Source organism: Anopheles bellator, chromosome 2 (genome assembly GCF_943735745.2).
Source record: "Anopheles bellator chromosome 2, idAnoBellAS_SP24_06.2, whole genome shotgun sequence".
Classification (NCBI taxonomy): domain Eukaryota; kingdom Metazoa; phylum Arthropoda; class Insecta; order Diptera; family Culicidae; genus Anopheles; species Anopheles bellator.
Window position 1 is genome coordinate 17,071,782 of NC_071286.1, and position 26,234 is coordinate 17,098,015.

The 26,234-nt window shown below is 51.2% G+C and overlaps 4 protein-coding genes across 10 annotated transcripts in view; 2 read left to right on the forward strand and 2 right to left on the reverse strand.

Moving 5' to 3' along the window:
• Positions 1-4,471: 4,471 nt before the first annotated feature.
• Positions 4,472-11,784, reverse strand: LOC131211811 (AP-1 complex subunit sigma-2). 7 transcript variants are annotated; one of them, XR_009156916.1, is made up of 6 exons: positions 11,713-11,784; positions 11,334-11,512; positions 11,157-11,265; positions 10,940-11,077; positions 8,574-8,839; positions 4,472-5,168 (listed from the first exon to the last, which is right to left on the reverse strand). XR_009156916.1 is itself a non-coding variant. In XM_058205438.1 (6 exons), the coding sequence occupies exons 1-5, from the start codon at positions 11,713-11,715 to the stop codon at positions 9,198-9,200; spliced, it is 453 nt and encodes a 150-aa protein (XP_058061421.1). In that variant the 5' UTR covers positions 11,716-11,784; the 3' UTR covers positions 4,472-5,168; positions 9,178-9,197. The 7 variants fall into 7 exon arrangements, 6 of the variants coding, with proteins under 6 accessions (XP_058061421.1, XP_058061419.1, XP_058061418.1 ...); XM_058205438.1 differs by lacking the exon at positions 8,574-8,839 and adding an exon at positions 9,178-9,221; XM_058205436.1 differs by lacking the exon at positions 8,574-8,839.
• A 529-nt stretch (positions 11,785-12,313) lies between these two features.
• Positions 12,314-14,616, forward strand: LOC131211810 (zinc finger protein 814-like). Its single transcript, XM_058205433.1, has 2 exons — positions 12,314-12,908; positions 12,976-14,616. The coding sequence occupies exons 1-2, from the start codon at positions 12,427-12,429 to the stop codon at positions 13,913-13,915; spliced, it is 1,422 nt and encodes a 473-aa protein (XP_058061416.1). The 5' UTR covers positions 12,314-12,426; the 3' UTR covers positions 13,916-14,616.
• Positions 14,617-14,923: 307 nt separating this feature from the next.
• Positions 14,924-16,847, forward strand: LOC131211809 (tubulin--tyrosine ligase-like protein 12). The gene has a single exon (XM_058205432.1). The coding sequence runs from the start codon at positions 14,961-14,963 to the stop codon at positions 16,809-16,811; it is 1,851 nt and encodes a 616-aa protein (XP_058061415.1). The 5' UTR covers positions 14,924-14,960; the 3' UTR covers positions 16,812-16,847.
• A 3,606-nt stretch (positions 16,848-20,453) lies between these two features.
• The window catches only part of LOC131207102 (uncharacterized), a 46,982-nt gene continuing 41,201 nt past the window's right edge, over positions 20,454-26,234 (reverse strand). Inside the window, exons 4-7 of the mRNA XM_058199711.1 lie at positions 22,085-25,108; positions 21,824-22,017; positions 21,461-21,760; positions 20,454-20,607 (exon numbers count right to left, since the gene is read on the reverse strand). Of these exons, the coding sequence (XP_058055694.1) occupies positions 20,454-20,607; positions 21,461-21,760; positions 21,824-22,017; positions 22,085-25,108 (3,672 nt within the window). The remainder of the gene's footprint in view (positions 20,608-21,460; positions 21,761-21,823; positions 22,018-22,084; positions 25,109-26,234) is intronic.

A 26,234-nucleotide genomic window follows, 5' to 3' on the forward strand; every position in this document is an offset into this window, starting at 1 on the left:
GTCTTTTTCTCTTCTCCCTTCTCTTCTCCCTCGCTCTCTCTCTCTCTCTTTCTGTTTCTGGTGTTCCGCTTTCCGGTTCCGGAAGTACTTCCGGGAGGGTGGCCTTGGTTTCGGTATCTGCCTCCTTCAGCGGTGTGAGGCGGAACGGATCATTCCAGATCACTCTGGTTCTGGTTCTGGCTGGTGACCAGGAACACGGGTCGGTTCGAACAAGTGGTAGTAGTCGTGGTGGCAGCAGTACCGCCACCGACATCCATGGCCCACTCTCACTGCACCCCGTGCCGATGGCCGTCGATGTCGAGGGCCCTCTCTCTTTAATCCTCCAACGACCCTGCCATGGGAGGGTGGAACCCTAACGGGGGGATCCGGGGGAGCGGGGCTGCTGTCGTCACTGGTTCCGTTGGAATCCCACCACCACCACCACCAGGAGCAGCATAGAACGACCCACCACCAACACGCACGCAACTGAAGCTGCAGCCGCGTGCAGCTGGTTCGGGGACACAGGCAGTCAAACGGTACGGGGATCGCCTGGCGGGACGACGGTCACTTCGAAACACCGAGCCGAACCGAGAACCGTGTTGGCTGGGGGGCTGGGGGCTTCCGGCGGGCCTCTCGGGACTCCCCTTCAGGAAGCGCGGCCACGGGCACGCTGGTGACCACTTGGCCTTCTACTGTTGGGCTAGAACGAGGCTCTCACAACACCTGTCCTCGATTGTTCCTGCTGCCCTGTGTCTGGCAGCACGACAAACTGTTTGTTTTTCCTTGGCCTTACTCATACACTTCTCGATCCACTCACATGCTCCACATTCGGCTGGCCACGGTCTAGTTTCCACCTTCTTCGCACACTGCGTGAGAGGCCCGGGCTCTCATCGCTGACCCTGTTTGGAGATTTTCACTTCACTTTTTACGTCACCTGCCGCGTCGTCAGGACTGGAAAAAGAAAAACGTGGGCAATTGGTTAAAGAAAATGACGTTCGATGGTCTGCCGATTAGCGCACCGGTAGCATCGGAGGCACCAAATCAAACGGATCGACCAACGAAGGACCTGCCAATGGCACATTTTTTTCGTACGCCGTCGTGCCCTCCTAAACGCACTCATCGAACCTCATCCATCCGCAGCAGCACTAGGCATTCGGTATCGGCACACAATGGAACAAAGTAGACACACATCGCGCACACGTCGGGTACTGCCACCGTCGAGCAACGTTTTCCACTTTCTTCACCAACCACCAACAGCTTCTTCAACACTTCACGGTGCTCGTGGTCGATCCGTGCGGTGAGAAAAACTCATTTCACCATGACCACCAACACAGATACTAGCGTGCACGCACGCACGCACCACGCCGAACCGTGTCAGCTGAGTGCAGACGAGACTGAGCGCCCGGGGGGTGGCCGAGCGATGGAAAATATTTACAACAAATCACTCACTCACCGATGGTGGGTACAACAAGTGAACGGCGTGAGTGACCGGCGGAGGGTAGCTCATTTTCCGAGCGGAATCGAACGGACGTACGGAATCTAAAAGGGCAGAGGCGGCACCCCGGATCAGCCGGAGTGCACGCGGAGTAAATATCACGCACGCACCACTGCACACACATGCACGCACGCAGTCTTCGTAAACACGATTGGGGAGCGCGCGTGAGTGTGTGCGGTGAGCACCGGCGCGGGCGCGCGCAGGATCCCCCCTCGATTTGAGCGCCCCCCCCCCCCATTCGGAACATGGAGTGTTGAAAATGTTGTGAAAAAATTGGGACGGACACGGCCAAAAACGGTGTGTGCAATAGAAACATAAACGGCCATCGCAGTCCGCGGAACCAAGGAGTCCCCAAGGGGGGCTGGAGCTGGAGCTGGAGGGGGGTCCGTTACTCGGGCGGACGAGCTGTTGATGCTGAGGCGCTGTGTGAGCGCCTGCTGCGAGTCCGCTGTCCTACATTGATCTCTGACGGGCGATGAAAGAGACCAGAGAGCATTTCATAACTCGCAGCACTCCATCGTTTCGGGTGGCCAACAAATCCAATTGGCGTTCGGTGCGCACTTCCGGTGCACCGATGGCACTGATTTTTAGGATCCCGGACACCACCGTGCCCCCCTTCCTAGTCAGTCGTGCGGGAAACACAGGAAAATTGATCTAGTGACCTTACACTTCCGGCGGCTGCTTCGGGATTGGGAGATAATTTTAGCACCAAGTGAGCGAGAGAGTGAAAGAGAGAGGGAGAGTGGGAGAGAAAACATTTGCTCTCCACCACGGACTAATCGAGCTCAGCCGTGCCGTCGGCTACTTTGATTCCATCGCCGAGCTGAAGCCAAGCAAAGCGCACACAGATAAAGGGGGGGGGGAAAGAAATGGGTCCACTTCCAATTTTGGCCTCCGTGAACACCACCACGCGTCCCGTGCGTGCGTCCGTGCACAACCATCACCATCATCTTGATCAGCAGCAGCACAATATCTTCATCAACCTTTCTTCGGCGTCCTTCGCTCTGGTGCGCGCACATCACGAGAACTAGAAGCACGGAACACGCACAGACACAGACACAGGTTTCGGACGGGCGCGCGCGCGCGCACACGCACACTACCTCGGTGTGGCCGTGGACCGAGGAACCGTGTGCCCTCTTGCACGGTCACCTCAACCGGGGTCACCGATACATTATTCACCTGTTTCACCCCGGGGCCCGTTCCCGTCCGCAGCAGGCCTTGGGGGACACCGGCCGCCTTTTAATAACTTTTCCCTGCTCCTCCGCTTCCCCTTCCGGATGATCCTTCGCCCTCGGGCCCTCGGGGCCTCGGGGCCTGGTTATGAAATTTATGATGCGAGCTTCGTTCACCTTTTCTGCCTGCTACCCTCCACTCACGCTCTTACCGTGGCCAGGGGCTTCCTTCACTGGGCATCCTTTGCTCCCCACACGCACACTGGTGCACCACCACACATTGTCCTTGTTTTTCACCCAACACTCTCGCGTGTGTGCGCTCGTCTTCGTCGTTCACCCTCTTCTCACCCAAACCGGATCCTGGGGTCGCCTGGTCGGCCAGGCGGCTGGTGGCCAGCGCGGTGGCTGGGGGAGGGGCGGCGGACGCGGGTCGGTCACGGTTTCCTTTCGAGTATCCTTGCGCGGCCCCCCAAAACTGGCAGCAGCCGCTCGACTGGAGCGAACGGGAGCGCGTCACACGGCACGGCAGGTTTAGGCCGTGGCCGGGAGCACCAGCGCCAGCGGCACCGATCCGGATGCCAGCAGCATCGTCGTTGTAGCGGTGGGCGCAGTGGCTGGGGCCGATGCCGTGGTCACAGCGGCGACCAGCGTCGCCAGCACTGGGGCGGCCAGGTTCGGGGCCACCGTCGACGCGTCCCGGGCGCACGCCAGGAAAGGTTGCTCCATTTTGTGCTCCCTGGTTGTCACCATTACGACGACGTCGCTCCGGATGACACACGGGCTCGGGGCGAGAAAAGGTTGAAAACTGAGCCCACTTTTGCTGCCGATCGACCGAGATACTCCCCCGTTTTCGGTGTCGGTCCCGTCTGCGATGCTCGCGCCACGGCCAGGAAAACGTCGATACTCGCTCGCTCTCGCGCGCTCTCTCTCTCTTTCGTTGTAGTGCGTGGAAAACTGCCCTCTCTCTCGGAGTTTTCCCCACGTTGCTTGGTGGTTAATGTTCGCGGCCTAGGCCAACCAAGAGAGAGAGAGAGCCAGCCGTGAGCGAAAGTGCCAGGATGAAAATCAGACGTCAAAAAGTGTGAGATGAAACGCTCATCTCACCTCGAACGAACCGAGATCGTGGAGCGAGGCCTACTTTTCTTGGCTGGGCTGTCATCACGAATGAAGGAATATTCTAATGTTCTACCCACTGTACATTAGATACTAGGAAAAGTAGGCGCCTTCGGGTCATTTTCTAAAGCATCACGCATGCAGAGAGAGCATGCGTGCTGCCTCTCTCTTTGGCCGTGATTTTCCCCCAGATCGGGATGATTGCTCAGCATTCACATCTTCCGCTTTTCCAACGAATTTCGGGATGATCCCGACGGAACGAGAGAGGAGCGTCTGCACGCACGCACCCAGCGAGAGACTTGTCGAGAGCCCGAGATTCATCTTGCACCATGCGTGGTTGCGTTCGCCGAGAGTGGCCACTGTTGTTGGGGCGCGCTTCTGCGCCGTGCGGCCGTCATGGAGCGGGCAGTACCAGAGCGTCGACCGACCGACCGATGTCGACCCAGGGGCGACCCGTGGATCAACTGTGGCAGTGATGATTTCAAACAATCAGTTTTGAGGAAAAGAATATAATAATGATTAGATTTCTTAGTGACGAAAGCTGCAGTTCTGTCCGTGTTGCTGGTACTTACCCGACTGAATGTGCAGAATTTAACCACGGAATTTGTAGTTACTCTTCAATCGCTTTATTGGTGTACCTGTGAAACTTAACGACCCCACATGAAATAAACAGACACGCACACGCAGATGCTGTTAGGTTCTAATTTTATTAGAAATCGTTTCGTTTGTTGGTTTTCAATAAGTTTATCAGGAATACACGAGCTAACACTTTTATCGTGAAGATACTTTACACTAAATAAATGCTACACGTTGATGTAGGTCGCTTCTTTGATCATGGTGAGGTGATTCAAACACCCATATGACGCCCGTACGAATCGCTCCGGGAAAACCGTAAAGACACCGAAGTGCAACATGCCCGAAGGAAAGCGATCGGTACGGGTACGGGCTGATGGAAATGTTGGCGAACTATCTTACAGATTAAGTACAAAGTGGATTTCGTACGCAGTTTTCCCTACTAGCCACAAGCCGCGTCGTATTCGGGACGCTACACGTTTCCTGTGCACACCGAAAGTATTGGGGTCCAGTGATGGTGTGTAAGTGAAAAGGATAAATAGTGATCGAGTTTCGAAACAAACAAAACTAGTAAAATCTAAGATAAAAGGCACTGTGCAAATGTTGTCGTCCTAGCAAATTGATATGCACTCTAAATTAGATTGGCTTCAAATACTGCACTGCACTAGGAAGCGAAAGAGAACCAAAGAAATGATCTGAGCTTGGGTTCAAAATCGCAACAAAACCCTTTCAAAGCCGCATTAGGAATGAGCCGCAAGCCATCGTCCCGTTTCGGCGTCACCGGCTGCCGCCTATCCGAGGCCATGATCTTCGAAGAATCCTTGCGGTGTTTCGTCCTAAGAGAGAGCGAAATAGATTGGTCAGTACAGCTTGGACGCAGTGCAGGCACAGAAAGGAAAGAGCAAATTGTTTCGAGCTAAAATTATTGGTCTTCTTCGAAAGGACTGTTCCTCCGATGGTGCCTTTTTCATGTATTCAGGAGAGTATTGGCAAAACTTTGTATTAACTGTTGTAGCATAACAACGTTCTATCGAAAAGAAAAGACGTAAGTATTGTTATGAGTAATGTAAAACAGAACAAAAACGAAAATTGCTCTCTAAAATTGCAATCCTTGCAAGACGGACGCGTGCGGTGCGGGATCTAGTGTGAAGAAGGAGTAGTTACTAGTCAAAAAGAGGCCACATTCTTTAAAGCTGGTGAAACAAACGGACAGCGCCCCGCCCGTTTGTTGAGTTTAGTACGCGCGACGTGGCCAACAGGACCAGGGGTTAACGGAACTAAGAACAGAACTACTACAACAGAGAAGGTGTGCCTTTTTGCTAACGAACTAATGGCAGCTGCTGTGTTAATAGATAGGTGGATAGGTGAGGTAGTCAGGCAACAACTAGCATCGATGCACATTACGGTGTGTTAGGTTTGATTTTGGCTTGAAATTCGCGCGCATGGAGAGTTAAACAACAAACACAAAACACGGAAACTGCGCACGCAAACATGTTTACGTTCACGCACGCTAGCACACATACACACACGGCACACAGACACACATTACGTACCTTGTCGGTTGCTTGTCTTGGGCTAGCTTGGGGCTTGGTTTTGATTTGTTGCGATTAGAAAGAACTCGAAGGAGCAGAAGAAGGCGCGTATTAGCGCAGCGGAGCGTTGATGAGAAGAAAAGTTCGTGGGGATCGGGGAAAAACCGGGTGGCCAACCAAATCCATGGTACAGTTGCGTAGAAAGAGAGAGAGTGGTACTGAGCGATTGCATTACAGCGTTTCCCTAGAGACAGATCGGTAGTCGGGCGAATCCTTCTTTCGGTTCGACTGTCTTTCCACGAATTGCACGCAAAATACTATTTGGCAATGATACTATAGCTTTACAGTAGGCTGTTAGTATAGGGAAGCTGCATCGCTGTCCGCGGGACAATGTATGAAAGCTGACCGCGCAACAAATCGGTCGGAATCGGTATGGCATCAATAAGAGAACCGTACAGTTCTCCGGTAACTTTATTGTAGAACTTACGTTCCTTACGCTTACACTAGTCTACACCCATCTCCGGAGGGAAAGGAATCAACTAAATAGGCTTCGCCAGCTTCTTCACGAAATAGTACAACGGCGCAACTGTCGGGGGTCCATAACGGCCCTCCCAACGGTTGCCGGCCAAATCGGAACGGAATTAGTCTACCTAACGTGGTGCATTGTGGGATATTGTGCTTGGTCCATTCTGGTTGGAAGTTTGGGTGGTTAGAAAAAAGGATTAGGATTTCGGGGGGAGGCAGAGTTTCGTCGCTGGATCGTGTGCTCAGAGCAGTCCAATATCTCTTAGGGCTCCGTCCGCGGCTTCGTCCTAGGCAAAACAAAAATACAATGTACACACGGGAATTGCAGATGTTTGCGGTTTTTTGGTTTGGTTGGTTCTGGGCAAGGCTTGGATGGGCAATGGCCGCACCGAAGATGTGGAAAGAAGGAGGGCTTATAGTGGTTTAATCATTTGTAGCGCGCGTATTTACATAGCCATCGCGTATCCTCGACGAATTAGTGTACGACCATGCGCGGACCACCACGGAGTCCAGGATGGGCCAGGTTTGAAAGCATGCCACAGGGCGAAGGGTATGTGTGTTACTGATTGTTGGGCGATTGGGTTCAACGACAGTTGAGAGGGAGCAAAATAGAGGGAGAGAGAGAGAAGAAGGGCAGCAAGTGGTCACCACGTACACACGCACACAAACCAATGGGGCCCACTGCGGGGATTCACTACTTCACCGGCCTAATGTTAAAGTTGTTTGTTGCGGTCCGTTGTTAGTTGTCACCCATCGACACGCTAATCCACTGATCATGCCTTAAAAGCTACGCACCACTTGGCCCCCAGGAGGAGCACTACTTCCCGTGTACTGTTGGAGGGAGTAGAAGGAGCAGAATATTTACAACCTAGAGACATTTTATGCAAACCTGTTACCCACCGATACGTTTGCGATAGCGAGATAGGTGAATAATACAGCCAGACAGCGGATGCTTCACACGAGGCGCCAACGGCGTACGACACAGTTAAATCGAAGAAGAGGGATCAATCTAAATTACTATTAACGGACAAAGAAACGGTGTGCACTTCTACGAACGTTCGTGCAATGTTCATGCATGCGGTACGGAACTGGAACTTCAATTTGAATTTAATTTAATGTCGCAAACAGGGACAGAAAGGAAAAGAAAAAAACGGGAAGAGATAAACAGAAAGCCTTCGATGCATCGGCGAAAGAGGTCAAAACTACACTAAATTGTGCGACCAAAAGGACCAACAGAAGATATCAATCCCAAGTCTAACTTCTAACCCCCATTATAGAAGTGGTGGTTGTATCGGTAGTGAAGAGAAATCAGAAGAAAAAGAAATAAGAGCATATTGTGTGTTCAGTATATATTTAGTCCTAAGAATGAAGTGTTTTAAGATGTACGATTAAGAGAGGTTTGGTTACATGTGTTATTGTTGGCTGCTGTACTTCTTCGTGATAAATGACTATTGTTTGCTTGACCTGTAGTTTGTTTTCCACGCAGCTGTTGCACGGTTTTGCTGAATTTATTAAAAACCATCGCCGGCTTTTGACTACGTACGCTCTTGATTCGTTTGGGAATAGCGCACAGCTCGCCTCGTTCGAATAGGGTCCCGGACTTTCGGTAAGATATTTTTCTACTAACGTTAACCTCTAGCGTTTTACCAGTGCACTCACAGTGAACTGGCGCCATGGATGAAAGAATAAAAAAGGAAATCCTCTCGCTCGAAGGGTGTTTGTTTGGTGTGAAAAGCGTTCTTTTGGCATGTCTCTGCTGTGTGTGCGTGTGTGTCTGGGGTCGAGTGTCTTGGGGTACTTAGTACACTAGAAAATAATCTTCATCATCTAAAACCTGCAAAATGGAGTTGGTAAATATGTTGAATTTGTGGTGTTTCGCGGAATGATCGCAGACCAGAAAGTGATCGTAACAGAAACGCATGAAAGCACCAAAACTCGCTCGACACGAGCATCCCAACAACAACCCGATAGGAGTGTGTTCCCTTTTGTCGAAATACATATAAGCGGTAAAAGTTGAGCGCTAGAAACCAAATAATGTATCGAAGCGATGCTTTACAACTGAGCGAATTATGAAAAGTAACTTCAAAAAACAAAAACCAGAATGAACCATAACTCGAGAATACGAATCAAACAAGTATTAAGGGACAAAGTGTATCCAAACCCATGGCATTGAGATATATTTACAGCGCTGTTTGCCTTTGCTTGCTGCGACATCCGGCTACCGGACAGATACCACACACCCATCGACAGGCGTTCAAATAAGCATCGCCTACGATTAGCCCCAATTCCTCGCCTCAAGCGCGCTTGCAGAGAATTTCGGTGGCCGATTATGTTCATAGCAGGACAAGAAGGTTGCGTGGTGGGGCAGCAAGAAATGGAGAGAGAGAGAAATAGAGAGAGATAGTGGTGCACAAGTTGCTTCGTGTGCACTAGCACTCCAGTTCCTTTTGCTGCACGTGTGCGTTGGCAGGATGCGGCGACGAAAGCGAAAGAAATAGAACAGAAAACAGAAGTTGAAACCATTTGCGCCACGGAATGGTGGAGTTCACGCTATAAACAATCAACGGTTCGGGAGAGACAATTCGAAATAAGCCAAGAATGTGACGACATGGCGCGCTTGGGTACAGGCACTACGTACGGAATTCGTTTCAAGCTAAAATAGCATGGCGGCACAACGACATCACCATCGTAGTAAGTTGATGCGAAACGTAACCAGAGCTCAATCACAAACCAAAGAACGAAACAAGTTGCTAGTGTCAACCGGATGCTACGCTACAAAGCTACCTACACATCATGTACGCCTGATTATCAGTTTAGTGTCTCGTTTAAATCCTGTAACCAAACAGCAAGCGGTATTTGGTGTGACTCATTTTGATTCACAGCAAATTAAGTGCCATTTGTTGCCAATGGGGTGCCCAGTGGCATTCCAATTGATTCACACTCACAACAACCGTCGGAAGTGGGCGCAGGACAGTGTCAAACAATAGATCGGAAAGTGAAGAAGGAAAACAGGAGAAAAGAGAGAAAAAGAGAAAAAGAGAACGAGAGAGAAAGAGAAAAGGATGAAATACTGTTTGAACTATCAACCGAGCGTGTATCATCAGTATTGGCTGTCTAAAGCAATGAAGAAGCAGTCATTTCGTCCATCCAAACAGGCCTTGAGCGGGCCAGTAAGCGTGTAAGCTTTTTCGTAAACCGCGTCTCGCGTCGCCATGGCGACAAGTCAACGCATACACCAATGATTATTCAGAGGTTATAAAGAGGAAATAGACGTGCCGTACGCTGTAGAGATTTCTTTTTTTGCCGTTGCGATTTAGTGATTATTACAACCTACAACATGCAGAACAGTTCAAAGTACAGAAAGTAGGGCAACATATGATAGCTACAAAAATCAACACTAGCCCACCCATTAATGTATTAGTAGCGCATTCCGGTACATGCACCTCCTCCAGACAGCAGACACGAGCAAGACTACCGTTCGATACGCGGAAACAGAGACGAAAAAGGGATGCAAGAGGATTTTCTTTTTTATAATTACACAAGGGATATTTAAGTATAGCTACGGATACGGATCATCCGTCATGCAGCGTTTCGTAGCACTGAAGATCGTTCAGTTGAAATGGTTAAGCATTTGCTACTACACTAGACAGGCACTGTTGGTGGACAAAAAACTTGCTCCACTTCTCTAAGCTAAGCCGTTTACCACGGATCGGGATGATGGGATGCGCGAATAGTGCCTTACTTCCCTATTGGCTCTCTACCAACAGCATCCCAACACTTCAATGCACTGCTTTCCTACACTACAGATCCGAAGCTTCGACACGAACCGGTTTCATCTTATATTATGTAGAGCGCCTTATACAATACAAAACAAAACAGAGGCCACGAGCAAAGATTCAATTTTTGGTATTGGGCAAGAAGTTTGTAATTTGCTAACGCACAGCACTCAATGTTTCAACAGAACAAAACAACAGAAGAAGGACAAAGTAACAGTTTTAACATAACAGAATAAAAAACTAACTAAAACAAACGAATAAAAATAATAGCACATACACAGTTCTAAACGCTAGCTAGGTAAAAGATAATTAAACTTAAGTCTAGAGCATCGTAACGCAACCGACAAACACGAAGCAGAACGTGTTACTGTTTTCGAATCTTTGTTTTTGGTGGGACTATGTAAACAAAATACAAATACACATCTAAGCAACTCGTAGCGCATTGTGGCGATGAGGATCTGTATGATCGAACTGCCAAAAAGAAAAAGCGAAACGACAACTGCTTATGATTATTTCACGAGTTTCGGCGCACTCGCAACGGAGCTGGCGTAGCATATGCATGTATGTATGTGTGTATGTGTCTCTGGATGTGTGTAGAGGCTGATATCTGATAGCAATATGATGCAATGTAAAAAGAACGTTCCGTTGCTTTGTTTTGTGTTTTAAAGCGGCCTTGGGTGAGATGGTGTTGGCAAGAGTCTATCCGATGGTATCGTTTTTACGTTCTGGCATTATGAGGCATTATATATCGTAAGAATCATCTGGTGTACTGACCTCTTGTAACACGTCTTGGGCAGCTATCGCCTTGAGGACATTCTTTTTGGACGTTTCCTGTATCTCGCCTCCCACGAGCAGCTCATCCAGTATGAAGTAAGCCTTTTCGAAATTGAAGATTATGTCCAGCTCACAAACCTGCAATTTGCCGAAGCAAACGAACAATGCAGTTGCCCCGAGTATAAAGATGGTTCAAACTGAACGACGCGATACTTACACTCCCGAAATATTTATCCAACAGTTCCACGTATCTGTGAATCACCTCCAGGGTTAGTAGCTCGTTATCGTTTTGTTCGATCGCACAGCAAAAGTACAGGCTGGCGTATCTGAAGCATTTGCCAGAGAAGAACATGAGTTTATTGGTCACACTCATTCCGAAGCTTACGATACGCACCTTTTGTAGACGATAGTGCAGTCTTTCCATTCCAAGAACGAGCACATCTTCGGCTTCCGGGACAGAATGGTTGTGATCAGTTCCCGGGTAATCTTCTTCTTTACCTTGTCCGAGTGCGCGACGTACCATTTCTGAAGCCGCAGTTTGCCTTGACGGCTAAACAGTAGCATAAATTGCAGCTACAGGGGAACGAAAAATCATGCTTGATAAAACAGTTTTCCCCGATAAAGACGCCTCTGTTTGCACAGGGCTCTCTGTAGACTGTTGGTGACGTCACTATAGCCCGATATCACGGTTCGTAGCAATTACACAGTACGTAGCCCGTAGTTTGCACATTGTTGCGAACACGAATGGCACCAGCTTTAGCCCTTCTACTTACCATTATTTTCTACACTAATGAGATCAAAATTTATGCTTAAAACATGTACAACATTCCACCGAGAAAAGAGGTTGACGATCAATCCGCTGGCAAAAGCAAAACAATTGTCACTAGCTTTGACAGCAGACTGCCTAATGGTGCTTTCCGCGTTCGGAGAGCAAGATAAACTGGGTTGTTTGTACACGAATATTGCCTTGAAATGGACTCAGATAGGGTTAATTGAACAAAAAACTGCATAACTATTCTGGGAATCAACAATTCGCAGCTGTAAATGTAAATTGAGGTCACTTTAGGTTTAAATGCGAATCGGTACAGTGATGTTGAATCGGTTCTCGTGGTTCGGTTGTTTATAGTGCCAAGTGCAACTGCACAATCATGTTGTCATTTGCATTGTCGTGTCGTTTTGGTGCTTTCTGCGCCGCGGGAAGCAAAGTCTGCTTTATCTTTTGACTCCAACTCGTTACACGTCCGAAAGATAGCTTTTCCATCTGCACAGGTAAACCAACGGTTGAGTGTCATCGTGATTTGGTGTTGAAAAGATAACTTTTGATTCGCGCTAGTATCAAAAACACAAGGAAAACAAATCAAACGAAAAGGAACAAGGAAAACTGTGGTGCTGTGAGAAAGTGGCACCCCTTTGGAAGAAATGTAAAATCCGGACGGAAATCAAGTGTGACCCCGTAACGGCACCTGGTGCGCTCCAGGGGCAGCGAAATGGATACGGCGCGCAGCACCGTCTGTCGCAATTCGCGGACTGTGGCAAACGAATCCAAAATGGTTGCGATCGATTTTAAAACAATCTGCCGTATCTGTGGCAAATCGGAGGAAACGCTCACGTCGGTGCACTCGCGCTACCAAAGCGACCTGCGGGGAAAGATTGCAAAACACCTCAGCATAGATATCGCTGAGAACGATCGACTACCGACGAAGATTTGCTTCTGCTGCAAAGACATCCTCACGAAGTGGCACGATCTGTTTGAGAAATGCCGCTCAATGGAGCAAAGGTTCATCACTATCCTCAAGTCGTCTGAAGAAGTGCATAACGAGGCCACGGTTTGCACTGCAGAGCCCACAGGATCGGGAAAAGCAGATAGTACACCCGAATCGGTGACCGAAGATAGTGACGCTCCGGAGAAGCATACGACAGCCCAGGAGAAGTCCTTATCGCAGTCAGAACAGCCGGATGCAAAGAAAAGGTAAGATCGATTGTGGTAAACACTTCGTGGGAAAGTCTGTTTTATCGCCGTTGTTTCATTGTTTCAGCAAAAAAACGCCGTTACGACCGAAAACTGTGGACTGCACGTTCTGTAAGACCGATCCGACCGCTCGGGTTCATCGATTCCCCTCGCAAACGGTTCTGGTAGATCACATGAAGGATCAACATTGGGATCAGATATTTCATTGCGAGCAGTGCGACAACTATCTGGACCGCACGAAGCTCATAGAGCACATGACAATGCACGCACTAAGTTTGGTGCTTCCGGTACCGTCGGGAAGTAGCGAACCGGAAGGAGAAGCCAGTGCCGATTCGGGCTCGGCCGCCGGCGAAGAAGAGCCCGACGGTGAGCTAGAGGAAGCGGACGGAAGCCAGCAAACGACGGAGCTAAAGTCGGGTGAAGGAAGCACCAATAAGGAAAACGACGAGAAAGAGGAAGTGGCGGTGGCCGAACTGAAGGGACTGGATTCTCGCAAGCTGTACTGTTACATCTGCGAAAAGACGCTCGCCAACCGGAGCGCCTACTCGTATCACGTGAATCAGGTGCATTTGAACATCAAAAACTTTGACTGCAGTTTCTGTGAGAAAAAGTTCGGCAATCGGCGGCTGCTGAACAACCACATTGCCAACGTGCACTCGCGGGAGCGCAACTTTAGCTGTAACGTGTGTGCCAAGCGCTTCAAGACTAACGTGGCCCTGTACAACCACTCGCGGGTACACGACGACAAGCTGCAGTTTAGCTGTCGGTTTTGCGACAAAAAGTTTCGCTTCCGTAATCACTTGGTTAGCCACGAGCTGATCCATCTGGACGAACGCAGCTTTTCTTGTGGCCAGTGTAGCAAGAAGTTCAACACGAACGAGTGTCTGCAGAAGCACAAACTGACGCACGTGGCGACGGAACCGTATCAGTGTCCGCTGTGCGGGTTCAGCACCAAGCAAAAGCGCTACCTGGTGATGCACGCGAAGCGCATCCACATGGTACGATAAGGGTGCTTTTCGGGAGAAAAACGGAAATACTCCATTCCCGGTAAGTGGTAAGTAATTTATGAATCATTTTAGCAGAAATATAACAAGAGAAACGCGAACAGAAAGAAAGAGTGGAGCAGTTCGTAGAGGGATCCGCAGGACAGAGTACGACTGCAGAGACAGAGGAGCGTGAAAATCCGACTAAACCATTCTCTTAGCTACCGGTGTACCTGAAAAAGAAAGAGGAAACTAAAAAAAACACTAGATCATAGGCGGACAGTAATTGTCGTAGGAACATTGTGGTCATCTTAGCGGAATCGAAATCAAATAACGAACTCGTAGGATAAACGTAGCGAAAAGCTTAACAAAACATGCATACGAACCTAATCAAGCATTTGTAGCATTTTAAGAGCCTGACATGACATCAATGTAATTGTACGTACTTCGTGTTGCCAGAGCCGTATGCGTTACTCGGAAGTCCTTCTGCTGCAAACCGTCGTTCGGTTGTAGGATTATTTGTTTTGTTTTTAAATTATGCCCGTTACGTTACGTTCTCTGCGGAGCCGAAGGTGGTCGTGGTGGGCGCCACACCCCATTTCCGTTTTGCATTTCTCAACTGCCAGTATTTATCCACAGCTGTGGTGAACGTTTTAGTGTTACTGTTTAGCGTTAATAATTTATTCGTTCATTCTCCGTAGGTAGTGGAAGTTACTGTTGCTGTAAGGAACACGTATTTATTGATATCGAATAAATTTAATGGAAACTGCTAAGTTATTCTCTGTCGTAGAGTAAACCAACTGCCGTACGCACTTTTGTTTTGTTACGCACCAACTGCCGTACGCACGTCCCTTTCCAACTCATCCGAAGGAACATTGTGCCGCCAACTTCGATCTCGGAACAAAACGTGCCGAGGGTGCCTTCGCATTCTAAACCTTGGTCACGCATCTAGTGACCTTGGGTGGGCTGCCAACTGTCAACTTGACTGTCAACCGGGCCGGTTTGTTTACTTCGCCGCACGCAGCACGTTTCTTGTTTCGTTTGTAGTGCTCGTTACAAGTGCCAAACCATGGATTACGATGCGTTTGTGGAGGCCCATAAACCGCAACTCCAGTCCTCTGGTGTTCCGGAGCTATTTTGGCCTACGCTGTACCGTAAGCTTGTGGGGCAAGTTTTTGATGCTAACTGTGCGTTTTCCCTTCTTTTCGTCGACTACGGCGACGAGACACGGTCACCCGAAGATCCCGTGTGTTTGCTGCGAGTGTCCAAAGAAGGTGGCATCAAAGCGGACGATCCGACGGAGATCTATCTGATCGATCATGCGTGGACGTTCCGAGCGGACAATGCACGCCAGCTGCTCCACGATCACCCGGCACTGGTGAGCCGACTAGCGGTTATGATGGGTCTGCAGGAGGAGGACGACGAAGTACCGCCGATCGCGTACATTCCGCGTATTCTGCAGAACATGTGGCGCTGGTGTCACCCGTACTCGGTCAGTGCCGATGGTTTGTCGGTCGAGAACCGGATGCCGATCTGGTATGTGATGGACGAGGTGGGGAGTGCGGTGCTACATTTGGAAGATTCGTTCAACTGTCGCATTGTGCCATTTATGCATATTCCCGAGGGGGTCACGTACAGCTTGTTGTTCCCCATCGAGGACATCGCGGAGGGTGAAAATCTGTACCGTGATTTTGTGGAAGGTGTACCAATTGGCTCACAGGAACGGGAGGCCCTGCTACTGCCCTGGCGTTACACTTCCTTGGTGAAGGAAGACTTTAGCCAAACGGAACCTCCGGAGGAGTACTTTGTTGCCGGTCACGTGGCGGAGACGCTCCCGGGCCCAGACATCCCGCCACCGCTCATCGATGCGAACCGACCGCTCAAAGTGTACTCACAATACGAGCTGGTGAACCAATACCTGACCGACCCGGCGTACGAGATGGTCAGTGATCCGTCCGAAGCGGACATTCTCTGGATGACGACTCACTTCAAGGGGTACCGCGAGCTGAGTGAATCGCGACCGAACACGTTCGTCAATCAGTTCCCGTTCGAAAACGTGTTGACCATCAAAGACCTCTTGAGCGTGGTGTGTCGGAGAATGGCCGGCGATCGCAAAAGTGACGACGCACTGGCCAACCCGAGCCCACGGTGGCTACCGGTGACGTACAATCTACAAACGGAACTGGTCCCGTTTGCCAGTTACTTCCAGAACCGGGCGCAGCGCGGAATGGACAACCACTGGATTGTGAAACCGTGGAATTTGGCCCGGACGCTCGACACGCACATTACCGACAACTTGACGCAGATCATGCGCCTCCAGCAAACCGGTCCAAAGATTGCGCAAAAGTACATCGAGCACCCGGTGCTGTTCGAGCGGCCAGAGCTCGAGGCGGCCGTCAAGTTCGACGTGCGGTACGTCCTGTTGCTGAAGAGCGTGGACGAGCTGTGCGCGTATGTGTACACCAACTTTTTCCTGCGGTTCGCAAACAAACCGTTCCAGCTGGACGATTTCGATGACTACGAGAAACACTTTACGGTGATGAACTATGCCGAGTACACGTTGCGGCACATGAAGTGCGCCGAGTTTCGGGAGAACTGGGCCGTACAGTACCCGAAGCACGGCTGGGAGCAGATCGAGGCGGATATCGGCACCATGCTGAAGGAGATGTTGCTGGGGGCGACCCAGGTGAGGCCACCGTGCGGTCTCGGAGCCTGCGAGCAGTCGCGCGCCCTCTATGCGGTCGATCTGATGCTCGAGTGGACCGACGCCGGGACGAGGATGCAACCGAAGCTGCTGGAGGTCAACTTCATACCCGACTGCCAGCGGGCGTGCGAATATTATCCGGAGTTCTACAACGATGTGTTCAACTTGCTGTTCCTGGACCAAGAGAACCTGGACGTTTTCAGGCGAATCGTGTAAACGGAATGTGTCGCTGGGGTTTACGAAATAAATCAACACCGGTACACACTCAATGGAAAATGACACAGAAGAAGCTTCGGTAACATTACAATTTTATTCTTGTTCATGTTGTTTTTGTTGTTGTCTTAGGTTGCACCTTTGCGGCAGCGAAGAGTACACTTCCAAACGTCCTAATCTCCCGTTTTGGTGGGAACCAAAATGGGGTCAAGATCAAGTGAGCGGTCAACCGTGTGGCGTTATCTTTCTGCTTCATAAGTTATTTCATTTTGTGGCCTTCATTAGGCTTCGACACTTACGGGGCTTTCGACACTCTTAGTGCATGGTTTCTCTTCCTTTTGGGTTTCGGTAATCGTTTTGTTTTTCTTCTGGGTATTTGCTTGTATATGCGCCACTCCAGCTGCAACGGTGCAACTGCCACCGGAGGATGATTATTTCAACTTTCATGGATAATAGGTCAACGGAAGAAGCAGCGGCGGGCCCTGTGTATATAGGCGTGCTCCTTACATTCTTTTTTGGCAATATCATAATATTAACACACTCATTTCTCGACGGTCGACATTTGGGGGTCCCGAACTCATTTGCTTATCTGGGTTCTGTATAGTTTACTTTAATTTTATCCTTAAAACATCTAGATTCTGCTTGCAGAGCGGTTGATTTTGAGCTAATCAAGTCACTCCTTTGCTTTACACCTTTTGTGCCGGGCTTTTTATGTTCTCCGCCACCTGACCAGTGCGACCGGCCGTGTGAGATTACATTTTGTGGTTGTTCGTTCGTTCTAATCCCTAAATTTGATACGATTTCATTTGCGTCTATGCTCTCCTTCGCTCAACACTAGTGATAACATTCCGGTCGAACCGTGTCGTCGTGGCACAATCGCCAACAAACAACTACGACGACCACCACGACCATGTTTTTGGGGCATCATTTTCCTTGTAATGTTCTAAATATGTTCAAAGTTTTACGTCATTCCAGACAAAATACATTAATGCATCATATATATGTAATATACTGTATATCGCTCGCCTAACAAATTTTCCCACAAATCATGATCGGAACCGATAAGACTCATTCTGTAAACGACGGCGGTGCGAAACACGTTTGTACGTAAATTATATTGTCATAATCTCTTATCTTACGTAATCAAACACGCGACTCAACGCCCTTCTGCTTGCCTTCTTTAGCCTCTAATGATAGGGATCCACAATGTATTGTAAATACAACTCGAAAGCAAACCGACCCGTTCCGTCTCGCCGCACCGCGGAACGGACAGGACGAACGGATAACATTCCATTACAACAGCAGCACGCACTAATAAATATCAAACACCCCGCCGGTTTTCGGAACTGATGCGATTACATTTACAAATAACCTTACACTCGCGCGGAGTCGGAGTCTGCTGGCCCCGCAGGAGCGGACGCGCTCAGTTTAGAATACTTTCTACGATCTCTTAAAATACGGCTTCCCTAAAATACAACGACCATTGCGATGCGCTGTCTGTGATGCCGGCGCCCAGTCTGGTCGGGGTTTCGGTTTGAGCCTTCTTATCCTTTCTTGAAATCGCACCCCGGGCCTCCGCAAGACCGAACGACCGAATCGAAATCTGTCTCTCTAATGGTCGCCACTCCACTGTTTTTTTTTCTATTCACTCTCTGCCGTAGCGCGGAATTATGGTGGTAGGTAGTTTATCAAACGGAGGGCCACGTGGAGGGTCCTCATCTTTCTAACAGTTAGTTCCTCCTCCGTTTCGCTTCTACTGTGAAAACACACACGATCAAGTACGAACGAACAATCATCACGCCGCCGCGGCGGAAGCATGTACAGTTTCCGGTTGGTTTTTTGTTTTGTTTTCTCAAGCCTATCTATATAGTTTAAAACTGCGCCGCCTTGCGCGCGTGGTGCGCGGAATAAAAAGGGAGATTCTTCCGTTTTGTCGTACCATAAAAGCAACAAGCCACAAATATGTATACACACGTCCCCGGTCCGTTTTAATCTCTGCCTTCCTCGAACGGGATGCACCCAACGTGTCCGCTGGCTGGCTTACAACAACAATACATCGCCATCAACACCGATCAATCCCTTTCCTCAAAGCTTTCAGTTTCTCCCGGTCCATATCCCACGCACCCGGGGGTCAACTGATCGGCCAACCGTTTGGCCGACTAAGTTTGTATAAAATGGAAGCAAAGAACGGAAACGGCCGAGCTCGTCTACTACGGGCGGGCCCGCGAATATTGTCTTCTTTCTACGGTACACAATTTTTCACCATAACACTTTCGGTACGTCTTCGGGTGTGAATTCTTCCGTTGGGGGATTTGGTTTTTCTATGCTTTTTACATAACAGAGAAAGTTGGGGTCTGTTTTCTAAGATATATTTTCCTCAGTGAACGGTGGCGGTGGCGAGAAGAGCAGCGTGGAAACCGTAGATTTGTGGAGACACAACGTTTAGTACTCGTGTTTAGTACAACCGTAGGCAAGGATGCCTACTAGATCGGGGGGAACAGTAGCTTACTTTAGTACATTTGCGTGTGCATTCGGGTGTGTTTGTGTTTGTATGTAGGCTACGTAGAAAGAGACATATAGAGTGTACGAGAAAGAGAGGAAAATTGCGTAGCTTCACGAATTTTTACAGCCCTGTTGATGATATTTTCAAATACTCTTGTGGCTTGTGGATCATATTCCCATTTTCCTCTCTTTCTTCCTGTGTCGATGTGTGGCAGCATAACGATTGTGTGTTTTGTTCTTTTGTGTTCTACTAACATTGTTACTCGTTTTCGCCACAATAATCCTGTAACGGTGTTCAACAAACGTGGGGCACAAGCACGAGGTGTAGATATGAAACGGTCTCTGGGTGTGAATCCCATACGCATCTGTGTTGTGATAGATTAGTAAAGTTATCATAAAACATCGAGTCGCTTTTGAAAATGACAGGTCTTATATGGAGCGTCGGAGAGCCAAGTGTGCGAGGGAAACGAAGAATTGCGGGCATTTTCGTTAAAAGTTCAACATTCGCTTCTTATCGTCGAGCAAAGACGTGGTGACGTGGTAGTGGTAAGAAAGGCTAACACCGTCTTAAGATGTCCAATCTCATCGCTGACAGACCGTTGCAACACGGGTGTTTCCGGAAAAAGGCTCTAGATAGGCCGAAAGAGGCTCAGGGCTCACCGACGCCTAATCACGTTTGTACTTTACGTCACCGTTTGCGTTCGCTCCAAGGTTTGCCCTCAAATCGATACCTTGTGGGGTGCTGCTTTCTGAAGCATCCATTTTTCCCCCCTCATTTTTGGAAGGTAGAGTATAAGAGCAGCTTCCGGGCTGCGGCCGGAAGTAAGAATGCTAACCTAGGTGCAAGAGTAAGAGAGACCGAGACAGAGAGAAATCGTCGTGTCGTTGTACAAATATTGCCTACAACGTTCGCGCCCCATGCCCGGTCGTGGTCCTGTGTGGCACTGTGGGTAATGCGTGTAATACTTTGGCCGCTTCGATCGATTCGCTCGCTTTCGTTCGTTAATCCTTCGCAAATCCTTTTGGAATTCGTTCCGGGGACGCACACAAACACACGACCCAGGGCAGCCACTGACGGTGCCACAGCGATGTAGGCTCCTTGCGATGCCACCGGTGTCTATCTGGGGCAGTTCCGGGCGGTTATTATTTGCGGGACAAGCTTTTCGTCGAAGTTTTCTCGATGTGAATCAGTATGCTGTTCGAGGTGCCAAACGTGGAGACGCGAATGTCGAACTTTCCGTCCATGCCGAGGTTGCTCGTCATCAGCCGTGCGTTTTCGATCGTCGAATCGGACAGCCTGCGAATATATATGTGGAGGACAGAGAAGGAAGCACGAAGCACGATGGGTGAGAATTGAATATCGGAATCAAGTGCACGTGTCTCGGTGAGGGCGAGGAATCTATTGAAGATGCAAAGTGATTTCCCATGCAGATGGATTTCCGCACGTACTTGTGGCGCGGAGTAAAGTTTCACGTGGTCTGTCTCGGAAGGCGGAGATGATGTCGCAGACAAGAGCTTTCGGATAGGGACACACATGTGGCCTCACCCTTACTGACCCATCATAGAATGTTTGCATCAAAAAGTGTCTATCGCCAGAGATTCTAACTCTTACTTCGCTGCGCTTGACAGACTAACGGAGATTGAATGTAACTCTTCTGAGTCTTTTTCCATTTTTAATTTTTTTACATATTTCTCCAAATAAGTCTATTTATAGTCGACCAAATAGGAATACTTTCTAATATTAGAAACATCCGTAAAAACCCGTAATCTTCACGATTGAGTTTGAAATGGCCGCTTCTCCTATTACTGCATGTTGAGAATTCTTGTCTACTCATACTTTTCAACGCCCGATCTGTTTCCGTAGGAGCAAGAAAAGTTAGGAAAGCTACATTATCGAGTTCAGTTGGCTGCTAACCGTAATCAGGAAGCGTCACACCCAACCCGCGGTTCGTCGCTTGATGTATCGTTGCCTCCCCGTAGTCTCCCGACCACGTGTTGTCAAATGTTGCTGCCTAAATTCGAAATCTTGTACTAACTGCTATCGTTTTGCTAAATTGATCGTTTTCTATTAATTTTAGCGCTCGGCGATTGGGAGACTTGCGTGGGAGAGTGCGCGACGAACCGGACCGAAAAAATGAATCAACACTTACCGCACGTCAATCTCCATGCCGCGCATATCGGCACAGTGGCTACCGAGACCAGTGATCTGCTCCTCGCTCATGCCGTGCAGCGTGATGCCGAACCACCGCAGCAGCGGCAGGTTGGCCAGGAAGACGTGCATCACCTGCGGCTCGATGCGCTGCTTCTTCGGCCGGTCCATCGCGACCACGTTGTCCAGCTTCAGGTGGCTGAGCGGGCTGGACTTGAGTAGCTTCGCCACGGCCTTCAGCGTTTTGGCCGCCTCGTCCAGGTGGATGATCCAGTTGCACATCTTCAGCGTGTTCAAGTGGCTGCTGGGAATGGGGGAGCGCGGTTAGCGGCAATGCACACCGGGATTCGCACCCGATACGTACCTGAAGTGGCTGTTGAGGGTGTGGAAGAAGCCAACCACGTCCTTGTCGGAGAGGATGAGTGGCGTCGAAGCCGAAGTGCTGCCGAAGCCGGTCCGCGACGGTGCCGAGAGGTCCAGCTCGCGCAGGTTCACGAACCCAACCAAGTACGGCAGCATGTGGGGACCCTTCATCGACAGGTGATCGGAGAAGATGATCTGTGTGAGGGCAGAACGGAGCGGACGTCAGTCACGTGCAGGGAACCCCGATGTACCCCGATGTTACCTGTGCACCGGCCAGCTTGAGGTTGACGACCGATCGGCACTCGTAGGCACCGGGCTGAACCGGGACATCGCTCCGGAACATGGGCATGTTGAAGCGACAGTTGTTGAGGCCCAGCTCACGTACGGTCGTGAGCGAGAGGAAGCCACGCACGGACGCGAGCGTCCCAATGTTCTCTATCCGGAAGCTCCACCCGTCCAGGCTGAGCAGCCGCAGGGTGATGCAGCTGCCCAAGGCACGGGCCGACATGCCGACGGCCGCATCCTCGAGCGCGATCCGGGGCGATCCGAGGCTCAGCATCTGCAGGCAGGGCGACTCGCTGGCCCCGAGCACCGTGGGCAGGATCTCACTCAGCCGCGACGCACCCTCAAGCTTGATCGCGTGGAGCGTCGTCGAGACGCGCACCGTTTCGCCGAGGCACATCGAGTCCTCGAGCGAGAGCTGCGCCTTGCTCAGGTCGAGTCCGTGGAGCCGGGAGTAGGTGTCACGGGCCGCCAGCAGCAACTCGTGGAGCGTCCCGGAGTTGTGCGGTCCGCCGTCGCAGGCCGGCGTCGGGTACCAGGTGCGCGAGATGACCGAATCCGTGCTGCGCTTGTCCGGCGGACCGTCCATCGGTTGCCGCGGGAGTGTCGCCGAGCGGCCCAGGTTGTTGGTCGCGTTCAGGACACCGCGTGGCAACGACGAGAAGATACCGGCCGGGTAGGAGCGTGGTGAGGGGGCCGCCGTCAGCGAGGACTGCTTGATGAGCCCCGAGTTTCCACTGCTACTGCCCGATCCCGAGCCCATACTGACGCCGCTCGAGGACGGTGGATCATCGCGGGCGCCCCAGCTCGACGGTAAGCCCAGGTACGACAGGGGCCGAACGGCCAGCAGTGCCGCCAGCGCCCCCACCGCACCCCGTTCGCAGCGCAAGTGTGGCAGCGAGAGGCGCGTCACGTGTGGACACTTCTCGAGCGTGGCGCAAATCTGGACGAGCTGCGAAGTGCAGAGGCCGAGGTCGAGCGACAGATTGCTGAGCTTCGGCTGACGGGGCATCGTTCGGCAGAGGGCCGTCACCACCGATTGGAGCTTCAGGATCGGCGGGTCCTCCTCCAGGAGCGTCAGCACGAGCTCGAAGCTCTCGAGCCGCGGTTTGAGCAGCGCCTTCGAGATGCAGGCCGCCAGATAGTTGATGTCCGAGTCGCGGATCTCGTTCTCGATCAGCGACGTGATGCGGAGCGTCGTGACGCTCTCGTTCTTCGAGAGCGCATCCAGGAAGATGTCCATCACGTTGCGCGACTCGAGCAGCAGGTTCTTCTCCAGCTGGTACACCAGCTCCAGGTTCTTGAGCGTGCAGGTCGGGCTTTTGAACGCCAGCCCCCAGCCCTGCAGTTCCCCCAGCGTGGACTTGATCGACACCCAGACCGGCTTCGCCTCGAGCGGCGGTACCGGGGGCGACTTGGAGATGCCGAGCATTTCGCAGAGGGCCGTCAGGTTCGCTTCCGTCTCGCCGCCGGCCAGCGCCAGCGAGAAGATGGTCTGCGGGCTGAGCCAGAGCGGGGTCAGCTTCGACAGCAGCAGGTGTGCCCGGGCCCCGAGCAGGGCCATCGCGAAGTTCAGCACCTTCAGGATCTCCGGTTCGACCTCATCGCCCACCGCTAGGCCCGCGATTTCGGCCGCCAGCAGACCGGGCCGGTTGGCGAGCGATACGATGTAGTTGGCGGCCAGGAACTCGGCCAGCCCCGGGCAGATGATGGTGTAGCAGTAGTCGGCGGTGGACTTGCGGCGTGCCGAGCGCCCAAAGAGCGGGGCCCGGTCCAGGCAGCCGGCGATGCTGGAGTCGGGCGACGAGCAGTACATCTTCAGCTCGGCCGACGTCACGGTGGAGCGCTTGGTTTTCAGACAGAACAGAGCCAACCGGCCGAGCTCGGTAAGCTGCGTGTGCGTGGCGTTCGCTGCCACGCACTGGAACACCGCGGCCATCACCTCCAGCTCGTCGGTCGGCAGGACTCCGGCCGACGACTCGTAGAGCGCAGCGATCGCCAGACACCCGAGCGTGGTCCGCGCTACGTTTCGTAGCGCACGGCACGATTGTACGGTGTCGATGAGCCGGGTCGGAGCTCCCCACTGCCCGCCGCCCAGCAGTGACACCGAGCGACCCCAAACCAGCCCCTCCAGGGTGATGTGACGTTGCATCAGCGGTAGCAACTCGGCGCACGACGCCGTCACACTCACCAGGACGACGCGAGCCTCGGGGAAAAGGCGACCCTCGAGCAGGTCCACCACGTCCTTGGGGAGGGTTTTCGCTTTGCGCGACTTGCACTGCACATCGTACCCATCCAGCACGATCAGCAGCTTGCCCTTGAGCGACTCGAGCGAGGCCCAGGCGGCGCTGAAACCCCCGAAGCCGCTGGCAAACGGGTTCGGAGGACCCCGAGGGAGCAGCTCTTTGGCGATGAAGTTGGCGAGCGTCGTACCCTTGCCGAGCTCGGCCAGCGGTACGAACAGGGCAAGGGCGACCGGTTGGCCCCGTGGTGGCCACGGTGGTTCGCGGCTCCAGCCGTGCAGTAGGCGCAACGCCAGTGCACTACGCGTCGCCCACGGAGGACACTCGATTAGGACGCGCCGCGGGGCCTCCAGGAACGGTCCGTCTTTGGTTTGCACCGGCGTCAGGATCTGGTCGACGCCGATCGCCTCGTTCAGGCCGTGCGAGTGGATGTGCAGGCGCAGCTCGGGCTCGAGCCGGGCCGGGCAGAGGGTGCCCGGGGCCACCGGGTGCACCCAGGCCGGCAGCACCGGCTCCTTGGCCGCCAGCTCGGCGTACAGCGTGCGCAGGTAGTTCGCCAGCCGGGCCTGCGGATCCCCACGGCGCCCTTCCGGCCCGCAGGTCGGCGGTCCCGGGGGCGACGGACACTCGAGCGACACGTACGACCCGGACAGCTCATAGTCCGCCCGGTACGAGGCGCCCGACTTACCGGAGGACGCTCCCGCTGTGCCCGGCGGTGGCGCCGGCTGTTGCGACGATGGCTGCGACTTTGTTGGGTAACACTACCGGAGAGACAGAGTCAGAGACAGAGAGAGAGAAGGAATGATAATTTACGACGACGACGACGAACGGCAGTAGTTTGTGGTTCGAAGTGAACCCTTTTTAAATTAGCATACATTATACGCCGGCAGCCCCCGGCGACTAATGGCGAGCTTTGTTCTGGACCCTGGGCCCGAACTTCACTGTGGCGCCGCTTTAATGTCCCGTTTATTGCTTCAACTCCAAACCGAGCGACAGAAGGATATCACGACAAGCGATAACTTTAAACTTAAACCATTAAATCATAAGCCTTGGCTCATGTTTTCACTCGGAGGCAGTTACTGTTGGGGACGAGAGGGAGCTTATGTGACATTTAGTTGTAACTGGATGGAGATACTTGTGCTCGCGGTATGGTTGTACTGGCAAAGTGTCCTAATACATGGGCTGGAATGTCCCGAGCTTAAGAAAATGCTTTTTTTTTGTTCAAAATAGGCTTTATTCATCGATGTGTTCTCTATCACGAGTCACACAGCTACATAATATTCACTGTTCATGTTGATTTCCCTTCTCAAAATAGTTGATGAATATTACACCACGCAAATCCTAAAATATCGAGCCCAAAAACCTTTCTGGCCGATTGATTGCTGCTTTCGGGCGTTTTGGTCGAGGTTCAGCAGTTGGACTCCACTTGAAGTCGGCAAACCAACCTTTTATTGTTGTTTCTAATAGAGCGGAGTCTATATAACACTTTTCCCACCATTCGTTTCGCTAGAACGATATTTTTCCCCATCAAGAAGCAGTGTAAAATTGAAACACGAAATTGATTTTAATCAATTGTTATGAAAATAACAAAGGTAGTGTCACTCTTAGGACAATAACGAACAAACTCATGATTTCATCAAATAATAGAGAATATTATGAAATTTTAACAGCTTTCTTTTGAACGTTAGTACTCACTGCAAAAGGGATGATTGCAATAAGACTAGCACCATTTATGTGTTAAGCTCTGGACTTTTCAGCTCGTGTGTTATAACATCGCCGTGTTTCGACTAACCAGTAGAAAGAGGTTTTGACCCATTTGACCGGTGACGTCATCAGAATGCACATTCAACCACAGACCAGGGTGTAGAGACCTGCTGATGTTGGGAT